This window comes from Monomorium pharaonis, chromosome 2, assembly GCF_013373865.1.
Source record: "Monomorium pharaonis isolate MP-MQ-018 chromosome 2, ASM1337386v2, whole genome shotgun sequence".
NCBI lineage: Eukaryota > Metazoa > Arthropoda > Insecta > Hymenoptera > Formicidae > Monomorium > Monomorium pharaonis.
The window spans coordinates 18,590,134-18,603,419 of record NC_050468.1 but is presented as its reverse complement, the minus strand read 5'-3'; the positions used below and the strand labels follow the sequence as shown (position 1 = coordinate 18,603,419).

Genomic DNA, 13,286 nt, shown 5'->3' with positions numbered 1-13,286 from the left:
TTGCCTAATAACATATTTGAATCGCGCAATCCCGATTAGTGGATTTGAGTATAAATAAAGTTGAATTTATTATACGTTCTAATTCTACTCGAATTATGTTTGTACGCATATAAATATGTAATTTAAGACTTTAAAGTTAGATATAAAATTAGAAAACTTTTTACGTATAAGTGAAGCACATTTTTAAATAAAAAGTTAATTTATAAAAACTTGTTAATTGCGCTTGGCTTGATTATGATAAAAATCACTATTGACAGATTTAAAGCAGTCATATGATACTGAATATAAAAAAATATGAACATAAATATGGTTATAACTTATAACCTTTAAGAAAAATTACATTATGTAAGAATAAAAATATATCTTCATCTATTTATCTATTTATCTTCTGTTTAGCTTTCTTTCTTGGAAACAGATATCAAAAAGGCCGTCAATTATTATTATCGAGAATAATGCGTGAATAAAGGAGAGAAACCATCTTTCTTTTGATCTCCGTAATTCTCTTCGTTCAAGAGATCTACGATCTCTTAGTGCATTCTCCACTGGTCTCGTTAAATACGTTCTCTTCCATCCACCGAAAACCGCCTTCGTCTTACCCTCTGTGTAATAAATGTGCGGCAGTACCGTGAAGAATAGAACTGTCAGATATACAAGAGCGTACATAATGTGTCAAGATTCTTTAGTTTAGTGCTCAATAGAAATATTAACTAATAATATCCGAACAACAAATTATCACACACAACTATCATACACAAAATCCTTGCATTTGTTTTGCAGTTACATTAATAAAGCAAATTGTTAACTTGAATTTTTAGCTACTCGAATTCCCTATCATCTTGGTAACTCACTGTATCATTTGACACGTTAGATAAGGGCAAAGGAAACGAGATCCTAAAAAGAGTTTGTTGTTACTTCGAAAGTCATCCCCTCGTCAACCTGGCGATGCAACGCACGGCATTATCGCAAGTATAACACTTTTTCTTCCCCGCGGCAGTTTCCGAAGATAACCGAATCCCTTCCTAGGAAAATTCCTTTGTTACCTCACGTCTACTGGCCTAGGAGGGCAAACTATCGTACAAGGCTCCGACAAAAGTGGAGCGTGTATAAAGGCGTGTCGAAACTTGTTACTCGCGCGAGTGCTTCCGTGACTATCTGCCGAGCTGTGCAGTCTTGTACAAGTTGCCTTTACAAGTGGCGCAAAAGCACGCGAGAGCTTCTCGCAATCGAGTTTATAACGCGTCCCGCCTAATATAGCCGCGTAACCACAACCGATGATTATATCCAAGTTTTGCGTTTCTCTCTCGGACAGCTTTTCCATGAAAGAAACTCGTAAAGTGCTACGATTAAAACTTAGAAGACCCAGTAACAGAACTATTAACAATTTAGTAATATTAACAGGAGTGCGATAAAAATACGACAACATTGTAATGATCTAATACTTAGTAATTTAGCAATTATTATATATTTATAATAAATTTAAGGATATTTTTAATCATTAAACAATGTGTAATGTTTAAATTATAATTCATAATATTCATAGTTTATCCAAACTTTATCAAATTCATATTTTACATGATAGATTAGAAGAGGCAGAATTTGACATCAATTTTAACATTGTATTTTATAATGAATAAATAACAGATAACAGTCAATTTTAATACTTAGAAATATTGAATATTCGGCACGCGTTTAAATAATCATTTTCAAGGAAATAAAGTATATTACTATTGGATATCATTTAATCGATAAACTGAAAAAACGAAGTAGAGCAAAGAGATATTACCGATCAGATAAACGAATAAAAACAAGACCAAGATGACAAATGAGAACAAATTATCGCATTTCGGAAATATCTGGTTTCCTCTTCGTTCACCGCGTACTCTTGTTACTCTCCACAATGTAATTTTATCCTACTAAAGTCGCAGAACTTCTGAAAGCGACGCGGTTGCAAGGCCAAACAAGTGACCCATGTTTAAGGTCATGTTGCATTTACAAGACTTTATGTTACCAAACTTATGTGGCATGTTTCAGTGTGCGTAACGGAGAAAATAGGACTGCGACGAAACCGCAACCAGTTCAACTACTGTCGGCTCTATTTTTATTCGTTTCTTTAATTACATGTCTAATTATTTACTATTATTCTCACGAATCGTTAGACATGAGTTTCGTATCATTTATATAAAAATTGTTTAGTTCTTTTACAAAAATGGAATAAAATGTTACAGTACAGCAACAACCTATATCGGAGATCGCAATAAATGTTTTTAAAATTTAATACTTTGTATATCTTTTATATATCTTTGTATATCTATTTTGCTCTTTTTTCTCAATTTTCGATGTAACGCCGATCCTATAAATACACAGGTATTTCGCAATATTTAACTATAATTTTTCTACTACAGTTAATTTTTTATGATTATTTAGATCGAAATTTTATATCATATCAATTTTATCTCTTCTTCTTTCTGTTTTATGCTAATCTTAGAAAATCCTCGACATAACAGATAATTTAGTAATTCACTCAAAAAAAATAAAATTATACACGAAAAGCACAGTTTTTCTGAAACGTCTAGAAATTTGGCTACAATAAATATAAAATTAAAAATAATTTTCTTTGACATCACACACACAAAATAATTATGTAGAATGCGTAAACTGATTGCTAGAATATCAAAACTTTTTGCTTTCTTATCATGCTTGAAAATGTTTATAATTATTTTAAAGTCTAACAAAAATTATTTTCAAATCTATATATGTATATATGTGTACACACATACACACAGAGAGAGAGAGAGAGAGAGAGAGAACTAAATTTTTTAATATTGTAGCAAAACCGTTTTATACGTTTCCGAATAATAGTTGGGGAAACACTTTGCTAATGTCAAAGTTAAGAGTTTCACCATTCCTAAATGTTTAAAAAATTTCAGTTTCCCACAGTTTACGAAACAATTTAAGGATCGACACCCGTGATCCACCCAAGTATCCGACCATAGCCCCATTACCCGTTAAAGAACCCTTTTCGAACAATTGACTTCGCTCCTCACAATGCTTTTCGCTTGAGTTGCCTCGGCACATTTCCGTTTACGACAACCGTACTCGAAAATGACGGTATAATCATAACTTTCACGCTCTGCAAGAATAACATCTGTTACAATTTTTTTAAGTGCATTTATACAGTAATTGAGAAATATACTAAACGTTTATTTTTACAAGTTGATAAGAAATTATCGTGTATATTGCGATTCATAGTATCCGACAAACAACGTTGTCTTCTTGGCATAGGAAGATGAACGAGTAACAATTTATAGTGCGTTCATATTACGTTTCGCACTGAAATGCCCGCAGCTATTGGCCATTGTACGCAAAGAGATACGCAAGACGATAAGGAGATCTTATACAGAACTGACAACGTGTCTGCAAGACGGCGAGGACGGAGAGTGAGATTAGGAGGGACGAGGGTGCCCGACATGCCGCTGAGCTAGTGGAAAATAGCGTGACGCCTAGCAGCCAACGTTCTTGTCTGGCTTTATTTCAACCGACGACTCCACCCCCGGAATCAACCAGATGGGGATCGGATCGGAGAGCCGTGAAATAACAGTTCCGCGATGTGAAAACGTTTTTTTACAAATCTACCTCAACCAACAATCTTCTCTGCTACAACAAATAGAATATTTTTGCGAGATTATATCGAATACGGTGCCACAAGTTGTACGAAAAATATATATGAAAGACTAGTCTCTTTCTGTGCAAGTTTCTTTAAATTCTCTAAAGCTTTTATATATTACACTGAATTTTTAGATATTAACCTGAAGAAAAAAAGTCTAATCAAATCAAGTCACCTTTATATCTAGATTTTATTTATGCAAAATCTACAATGATTCTGTATTTCAAATTATATATTCTGAGAACAAAAATCTTTTGCAAATCTGTTATGGCATTCTGACAGAATTTGTTATTTGCTAAAAATGAATGAATAAAAGACAGAAATATGTAATGATACTTATCTAGGACCAATTATCAGCAGGATTTTAATATCATTCAACACGCTACATTTCAAGCATCCAGATTAAAACGGCAACAGTGTAGGTAATCAAAGATTCGCGTGTAAAATGCCAACAGTTCATCAGATCCGTGTACTATGTTCATAGAAGAGGAGGGTACGCATGTTCATGAATCCAAAAGGAATATAGTTAGATTGTATCACATGCTACTACAATTATCAATGCGAAATGTGTATGTGTGCGTAATGATATGTGTAAGTATATAATGTGTGTGATATTTGCAGCACTGTAAATGAAGCGCAAGATGTTGATGCAAGAAAAAGGAGTTTGTTATAAAAGAAAATAGGAAAAAAAGAAAAAGAATAACAAAAAAGAAAATATATAAAAATATATAAAAATATAAAAATAAAGAAGAGAAGGCTTGTTATATCCGCAAATAGATGATACATATGTATATACATCAATATCATGATTTAGAAATATATATAAAGATACGGTTACATTTAAACATAAAATTAGATGATATAATACGTTTTCATGAGTACACATACATACATATACATATATATACATATATTGCAAAATTGTAATTTTACATTTTTATAATTTATCATCGAGTGCAAAATCTGGTAGTGTGTTACTCAAGCATCTGCACTTTGATAAAAAACAATAATAAGAATGTAGCGTCAAGTTTTAGATAAGCAAATCAATTAATCACGCTTTACAAACTAAAAATAATAGCACAATGTACATAATAGCGTTGTCTTATTTTTCAAAGTTAACTGTTTAAGAAATCGAAGCGATATCCTAACATATGAACTACACACAAATTTCATTTTCTTTGTGAAAAAATGTTAAGATTTCGAAAGATAGTAAAAAAATTCTTTAACAAGTTTTTTTTAATTTCCTTCTCTAAAATCTTTAGAATATATATTCTATTAAATAGTTTATTCATATTTATTTGTCTATAGAGGTAAAAATTCATATCACATTATAATAAATCAACGAATAGAATTTAAACTAAATCTTTTTGTTTAATAAAAAGGTATTAAGTATTTCTTTCTATTTATCATCTTATATGTCATCTTAAATTTCTAATTAAATTGTTAAATTAATTTAAATCAAATTAATAGAGATATATGTGTGCATGCGTGTGTGAGTATATGTTTATATATATAATTTTGTTTGATAATCAAACGTGATAATCAAACTACTTTGATAAAAAATTTATCGTAAAATGTAATTTGGGGTTGACAAGAAGTATTTAATATCAGAATATAATCGACGCGAAAATGTATCGCTTACGAACTTCCCACGGTACTTCCTATCGCAACGTGCATCATAAATGTCAATTAGCTCCACAATACCTCACAAACGTGAGAACAACGCCAATTTACTCGCTTTCATGCACCACACATCATTATCTCTACGGTTCTGTACATCAGAGCATTTTCAGATTCTCCTAATTATAAAGTAACTATCAAATGTTTGACGAATATTATTTCATAGCTATTATTTATATATTATTAGTGCGAAGAATTTATCTTACTAACGTAACAATTTTATAATAATAATTTCAAATTCAGCTTTTAAAGAATATATTGACGATATGATTTTAAATGTAAAAAGCTTAAATGGAGAAAATTTGATATTAAAAATTACTATGTACGATAGTAGAGTTACGGAAGCTATAAGAAGAAATTTATATTTTTATAAGAGACAAATATATTACCTTTAGGTTTTTTGAGTATAACTTTTATTTAAGTAAATCAAATGGATTTAAGATTTTACAATAAATATCTTATAGTATTAGGTATACTTTGTATCATATAATATTATGAAATTTGACAAAATATTTATTGTAAAATTTAATCCATTTGATTTACTTAAATAAAAGTTATGCTTAAAAAACCTAAAAGTGATATACTTTTGGGCGATACTGTATTTCAGAAAAACCATTCTTCCTATATACGAATAAATTAATCTCCATATTGTTGCTTATTGTTACACAGTCGCAATCTAAGATACATTTACAGTTTCTCTGAAGGTATTATAGAAATGATAGAGTTACTGTAATCACCAATCGTTTGTCAATCTAGCATGTTATGAATGTGTAATGTAATTATAACCGGAATGTGTACAACAACGTCTCTAACTATTACAGTGGGATCATAGACATACAAATACGATTGTCGTGATATACATCTTAACATATTGACATGGCTCAGAAAAACTCTAAATATATTTCCGTATAGATATTTTCGTATAATCGAAAAATCGAGAAATGCAAATGATATAGAAACAAAAAAAACAGATTTTCTATTCTGTTATGATACACGAAACCACTAACAATTATTCTCTATTTTGCAGCTGCTAATATCATCGAGTTTCACATCAGGTTTCTGTTTTTGTCATATTTATTGTCACATCGATTTAACAATGTCGTCGTCGATGAGTAATAATATATTTAAAATATATTTAAAAATATATATTATTTTAAACAGATATTACTTAATATTGTAATTTAAATTATTTAAATATTAAAATAATTTTTCAAATAACATTTTGTATAATAAACATTAAAAATCATTGATATGACATGTATATAAATTGTAATATAATTCCAAAAAATTACTTATTTAAACTATAAAGAAACATTTTATTTTTCTTCCAAATATTATTACTTTTGGTTACTGATAACGTTATATAACATTGCTTACTATATGAATAGTGCAATCCATGTATTTACATCATCGCATGGATGATGCAGATTGAGTTTCTACATGATGAATGAAACTGCAATGCCACAAATCTTAAGCATAACACAAGCATACATGCGCGCGCGTGTACACAAATATTCTCTTCATCTCCATTTCCATCTATTCAAACACTTCGTTGCATTTCGTGATTATTTATTTGGAATATATATTTTTTCGGTTATATTATATTTTCTCTAATTCTTAAAGATAAAAGTGCATTATTTATTTATTTTTCTTTAATCTATTATTTAAAATTAATTATATTTTTTTCAAATATATTTAATAAATAAATTTAATATTTTAGAGAAATAAATTATCAGACAGAAATAATTTTAATATTTAATTATAAAATTTTACTTGAAAAAAACAATTTTTTTATTTAATAATTAATTTTAATAATTGTCTCACAAGCTAATTTAAGCTCAAGTTAAGTTATAAATGTTATTAATGTAAAAAATATTTACATTTTACTTGTAATTACTAATTTAAAAATATTTAAATTTTATTCTCATCTTGTTTAAAATTAATCATTTTATTCCCAAATTATTAACAGCTATAAAGAAATATTTGTATTTTTTATACATGTTACATGATGAATAAATCACTTATAAAAACATTTTAACATTTGAAAAATTTTTATAAAAACTTTTCGACCTGTTATACTTTTATTTTAACTAATTTGCATTGTAAAATTATTAACACAGAAAACTTGTTTTTACCTTTAATAAATTCACTTAAAGTACGCGAAGAAAGCTATAATTTCACAAGCTTTTATTATAGATACTTATATAATGACTTTTAATACAAACTATAAAAGTTGAGGCGCCAAGTGAAAGACAGTGACACCAAGAAGTTTTTAAATATACGTAAGAATACGTGCTATCTGTATAAATGTGATAGTCTTTACAACCATTTATATATAAAACTGTAAAAAACTAATTTTATAATATATTTACAGATATAAAGATATAAAGTGCAATAATACTTTAGTTTATTATAATTTATAATACGCAGTGTATTATACTATAGTGAGCTCTCAATGGGAACGAAAAAAAAAAATATATATATATATATTCACAATGTAATAATTGATTATATAAAAAGATGACGGATGCGTGTATATATGTGTGTATGTGCGATATTACATGCTACGATAATTTTTCCATTCACGAGTAACGATCCACGCGTTATTAATCCAAACGTTTTACTCGTTTTGTTTCAGAACTCCGAAATATCGCTCTTTGAGACGAATATTCGTTTCATGGGAAGCCTGCTTGCCTGTTACGCTCTCACGGGAGACGTAATGTTCCGGGATAAGGCGGCACAGCTCGGCGAACGGATGCTGCCTGCCTTCCAGACGGAAACCGGAATTCCTCATTCCCTCATCAACCTTCATACCGGGGTAAGTGCGGCTTTTCGTTGCCATAATTCGCCAGTGCTCGCATCAACGCGCCAAGACAGGTTCGATGTACCTTGATATTACATTAACTTTACTTCTCTTCCCCCCCCCAAAAAAAAGACCGTACTCATTTACTGCACTGAAATAAAAGACAAAACAAGAAATCACGGATACATAATATCATATTTGTACAGGTTGCATTAAAAAATCTACTTATATATATTTTAATAGTATCAAAGAAACTAGTTGAGTTAAAAAAAAATTTTTTCTTGGGATAACTATTTTACAGTATATATTTAATATTGAAAATTAAAAGTCCAAAAAAGATTATAATAAAAAAAGATTATACTTCTAATAAAGAGAGATTTTTAAGTTTTATATGTACTTGTTATATTGCTTATACTAAATCTATAACGAATCTATATAATATCTATGAAAAATATATATAATATTACTATACATATTATATATATATAATTTTTTAAATAATTAGAAAATTGTAATAAAGTTGGTGATAAAAAAAGTGTTTTTGTATATGTCTTTGTAAATCTGATGCTTGCTATAATTCTTGTCAGTGAACGAACTGTTGATCTATTGACAAACAAAACATGCAATACAAATACACAATTACAAATAGCTTTTGTGCACGATTATAATATAAAAAAAGCTACGTCAGAAACGTGGTGTTTTCGTTCTTGCACGCTTCTTGTTAATTATTGTATGTGACAATAACGTTGCACTTTAATTGAAACAATTTCATCAAGTCACATCGAAAAAAGTGTACGATTAATATGCAAATTCTAATTGAATGGATAATGAGACTACAAGAAACAAATATAATTCTTTAGTTTCACCTATGATGGACGATCTATTCATGTATGTTTCATGTACGTTACTTTCTATCTTTTATATTCATTTATATTAATTGTTTGGTGATAAAATAACATTAAGTAATTATCGACAAATTAAATAAAGAGAAAGATTTTCCATAAAAAAATAGTCGATTTAGTGTGTTTAATGTGAGAAAAACTTATATCTTTAATGTTAGCAATTTAAACTGATTGTGAGATTAATTTTATCCATATGTTACATATTTACAAGTGATCATAATCTTATCTTCTCTTCTACATAAATTGAAAGTACAGCAAATAACATACAGTAACAATTGAATCTAATACGCAATCTTATCGAAAAATTAGCTTACACGTGTTTATCGAGAATGCAAGAAAACAAGAAATGAAAAGAACTTGATTTTGATTATGATGCAACAGTCGTTTACCAAAATGAACTCAATCCGCTTAATGATAATTAGTGTTCATTTCATAATTAGTGTTAACGTTTCCATTAATTCACGTTACTAATTGTCGAGTGTTTATCTTTATACTGCACATTATAATTTTTTTTTAATTTAAAATGACATGAAAAAAGAAATGTGTATAATAAAAAATGAGTTTGTTACCTAGTTAAAAAAGTTTCGTGTATTTTATTATTCTGTTTGATATGTTTTATTTGAACGATGCGTTCTCTTCCTATCCATGCTCTTTTTATATAGAAAAAATAATACATGATAGTAGTTTTTTCAATATTTTTGCAGCTATCAATTTATCAAATTGCACATATATAAAGCTATAAAAATGTCAAAAATGTGTTGCTTGTTATACATTATATACGCAACTTTTTTTATAATATATTCAACAATTTGTTGCGCACGATACATTCATACAAAAAATTTCTATTCTCTTTTTTCCTTTAATAACAAAAGATACATGCAAATTCTACGTCGCATGCATACTCTATTTTACCGCAATTATGGCGGGCAGTTTAATTGGCTAGATTAAATTATAAAGCGATTATGCTTTTCCCATCCGATCTTCATCTATCCAAATCCTCGTTAGAGTATTCAGGTGATATCCGATGAACAGATTGCTAAGTGTTTTTTTTATTTTCAATGCATTAACAATGACTTTTAATTACTTAAAACCGTTTTATATTTTATTCTACAAAATTTCCATATTATTTTTAATATTCTGATGATTTTCATAAAGAATTAGCATATTTGGACTGCTCTCATAGATTATATTATTTATGTTATAATCTATTTGTTTTTCATATTTGTTTTTTATTTTTAAAAATGAATAAACACATAAATAAATTCTCTTGCAAAATATATATTAGAATTATATTCAGATTTCTTTAACATGTCATTATATTAGTTATTATATAAGAATTAATAAATCTATAATATATACATATATATATATATATAATACGTATGATTTGTTACAAAAACAAAATTGGCATCAATTAATGTTTCTTATTGTATTTTTTTCTTTCTTTATAGCAAAATATTTCATATTATTCTATTATTTTTCAAAGTACTATAATTTTCTAAAATATTATCATACTTGACCTATTCGTTTATTACTTTGAACGTTTTATATCTCGCGATGTGTTCTAGTTAGAAACTTGCGCTTATTTTTCAGGCCAGCAAGAATTACGGTTGGGCGAGCAGCGGGTGCAGTATTTTATCCGAAATCGGAACGATGCATCTTGAGTTTACCTACTTGAGCGATATAACGAATAATCCAGTGTTCAAGAGCAAAGTTGAGAATGTAAGGAAGGTTCTGAAAAGTCTGGACAAACCAAAGGGTCTTTATCCGAATTATATCCATCCAAGAACAGGAAAGTGGGGTCAACGTAAGTGGAATCTACATTATATTTATATTCATCTTCTATACTTTTTTATTAATATTTGCAAACCTAATTTATTTAGAGAATTATTTATAAATATTTAATGAAACACTGAGAAAAATTTCCAATGAATTTATATTAAATAGCCGATTATTAATTTTGTTACTGATGAAACTCTAGGTTCGATCATAATTATTTGATGAAAAGTAGACATATCCGATTCGATTTCTCATTGGATATATAACTTTCATTGGCTATATCTGTTTGTTACTATAACATTGGATTATTCGATTAAATATCAACGGATATTTTTCTCAAAATGAAATGTATTCCGAAAATATAAAATATTGCGATATATGTGTATACATATATTGCAATATTTTACATTTTCGAAATATATATATATATATATATATATATATTTATATATAAATTAATGCATTTCTGTTAATGTTTTATACATTTGTTTCTGTGTCACAGAATTTAAAATGTTTCCCCTCTTTAGAAGAAAGTTGTCTCTATCAATTAATAAGTTTTTTTAACGGCATTCTTTTCTCTCAGAAACATTATGCTTTATTACTAAAATGAAATATGATCTAATTAAATTAAAGAGGTAAAAATAATAGTTTATACATTTATAGTTTCTTTTTATATAAAATTTACTAAAAATGAATTCTTTAAAATCATGAATATAAAATTTATTTTATTTAGCAAAAATTGCAATCGAAGATCTCCGAAGAAATTGCTGAATATCTTTAATACGATCTTAATGTGATCTGGTAATTTATTGCTATAATTTTACATTTAAGAAATTTTCGATCGTAGTATATTTTACACGAAATATTTTTGTAATCTTACGACTATTCGTCAATTACCGAAAATAGTTTTCACGGCCGCGAAATAAAAAATCCGCACAGCTACGACCGTCCCGTTTTCGCCATTTCGCATTACAAACGTCGGCTCATGTCGCGTCGTGAAAAGACGCTCGCAGCGTCGACACCGTTTTCACCATAGCCGATCTTGAATATCGCATTTATCATCCTTTACTTCAGGTCCTAAATCCCTTGCGCCTGCGTACCTTCTCATTGCACGTATGACGAAATCTTCGAGGATATATATCATCTAAACCGCTCGGTATCTACCCTCAACGCACATTCCTTCCTACATTTTTCATGGTTTTGTTCTAGTGCACACCTGTATATAAATGTGTAATACTCCCCCAAAAAAAAACTTATTGCTCGAACAAAACCTTTTGATGTGTAAAACATATTTAAATAAATAGATATATATAATAAACCAAACAATTAATTTTTTTATCTAATAAATATGACAAATACTTGACATAGTAACTATGATATTTCTCTGATAAAATTTATTGTCCCCAATATACAATTGAATTTTGTGTATTTTTCTGAATAAAACATTATTAATCTTATTCGTTCGGGCATTTTTTCGAAGTATAACAATAAGAAGCGATATGTTATTGCTTTTTTTATCAAAAGATATAACGTATTGCCTCTTCAAATAAAAATTACTGTTCTCAAAAAATGTATTTATTTAATGAAACTCTAATCTCATGTGATTCGACAGATTTTCATATATTTTCACGCATTCTTACCACAGTCCCGAGAGAGTACTAAGCAATGAGATAAAGTGCGATCGTACAGCCTTTCATTGTAGGTCTCACATAAAATGGAAACCGTGCTTTTAGCTAGCCCAAGGCATCTAGAAATTAACCCAGTAGAAATCAAAAAATGTGCCCTTTGTTTCACCTTCTTCAAACGTGATCGAAGTAGACGTGTAGCGCGAAGAACAAACTCCTTTCCGGGAAAAGATTCTTCCAGCATTCCTTTATCTCACAGCGATTACCATTGCTATCCGTATTAAAGCGGTATTTCTTTTAAGGCAGCCGAACATCCTTTTATCTTGCAAAACGAAGTCGCCCGCAAGTCTTTAATTTCGCTTTAACATGAAAGGAATGGGAAATAAGAGCAACTGCTGTATTGGAAGTTTTTGAATGAGGGAAAACAAATCTTATTATTTATATTCTAAAACTTTCTTTAATATAATCCATGCCGAAGAATATATCAATTTTAAATCTTTTAATTTTCACTTTAATAAACCAAATTGATTATTTTAAGATCTAAGATAACATGATTAATTATTATGAATATTGTAGATAAAATATACTTTACTGTTTACTTCATCAAATATATCGATATTAACACAAATTGTTATACATATTATCAACGTCAAGTCTTCTAATTTTTACTTAAATAAATCAAATCGATTATCTCAAGATCTAAAATAAGATAAAGCTTATAATTCTTGTGACTATTAATACTGACACAACTTGTTATAGAAATTATATAAATTTATTTAATTATTAATTAATTTTGACAATATTTTAAAAATATATTTTTTTCTTCAATCTAA

The 13,286-nt window shown here is 28.5% G+C and overlaps 1 protein-coding gene across 2 annotated transcripts in view; it reads left to right on the top strand.

The window, feature by feature from the left end:
* LOC105838260 (mannosyl-oligosaccharide 1,2-alpha-mannosidase IA) overlaps window positions 1-13,286 on the top strand; it is a 601,715-nt gene that overhangs the window by 582,316 nt on the left and 6,113 nt on the right. For both annotated transcript variants that reach the window (XM_036282748.1, XM_012683690.3), the window contains 2 exons: window positions 7,983-8,162; window positions 10,643-10,856. In XM_036282748.1, the coding sequence (XP_036138641.1) occupies window positions 7,983-8,162; window positions 10,643-10,856 (394 nt within the window). The remainder of the gene's footprint in view (window positions 1-7,982; window positions 8,163-10,642; window positions 10,857-13,286) is intronic.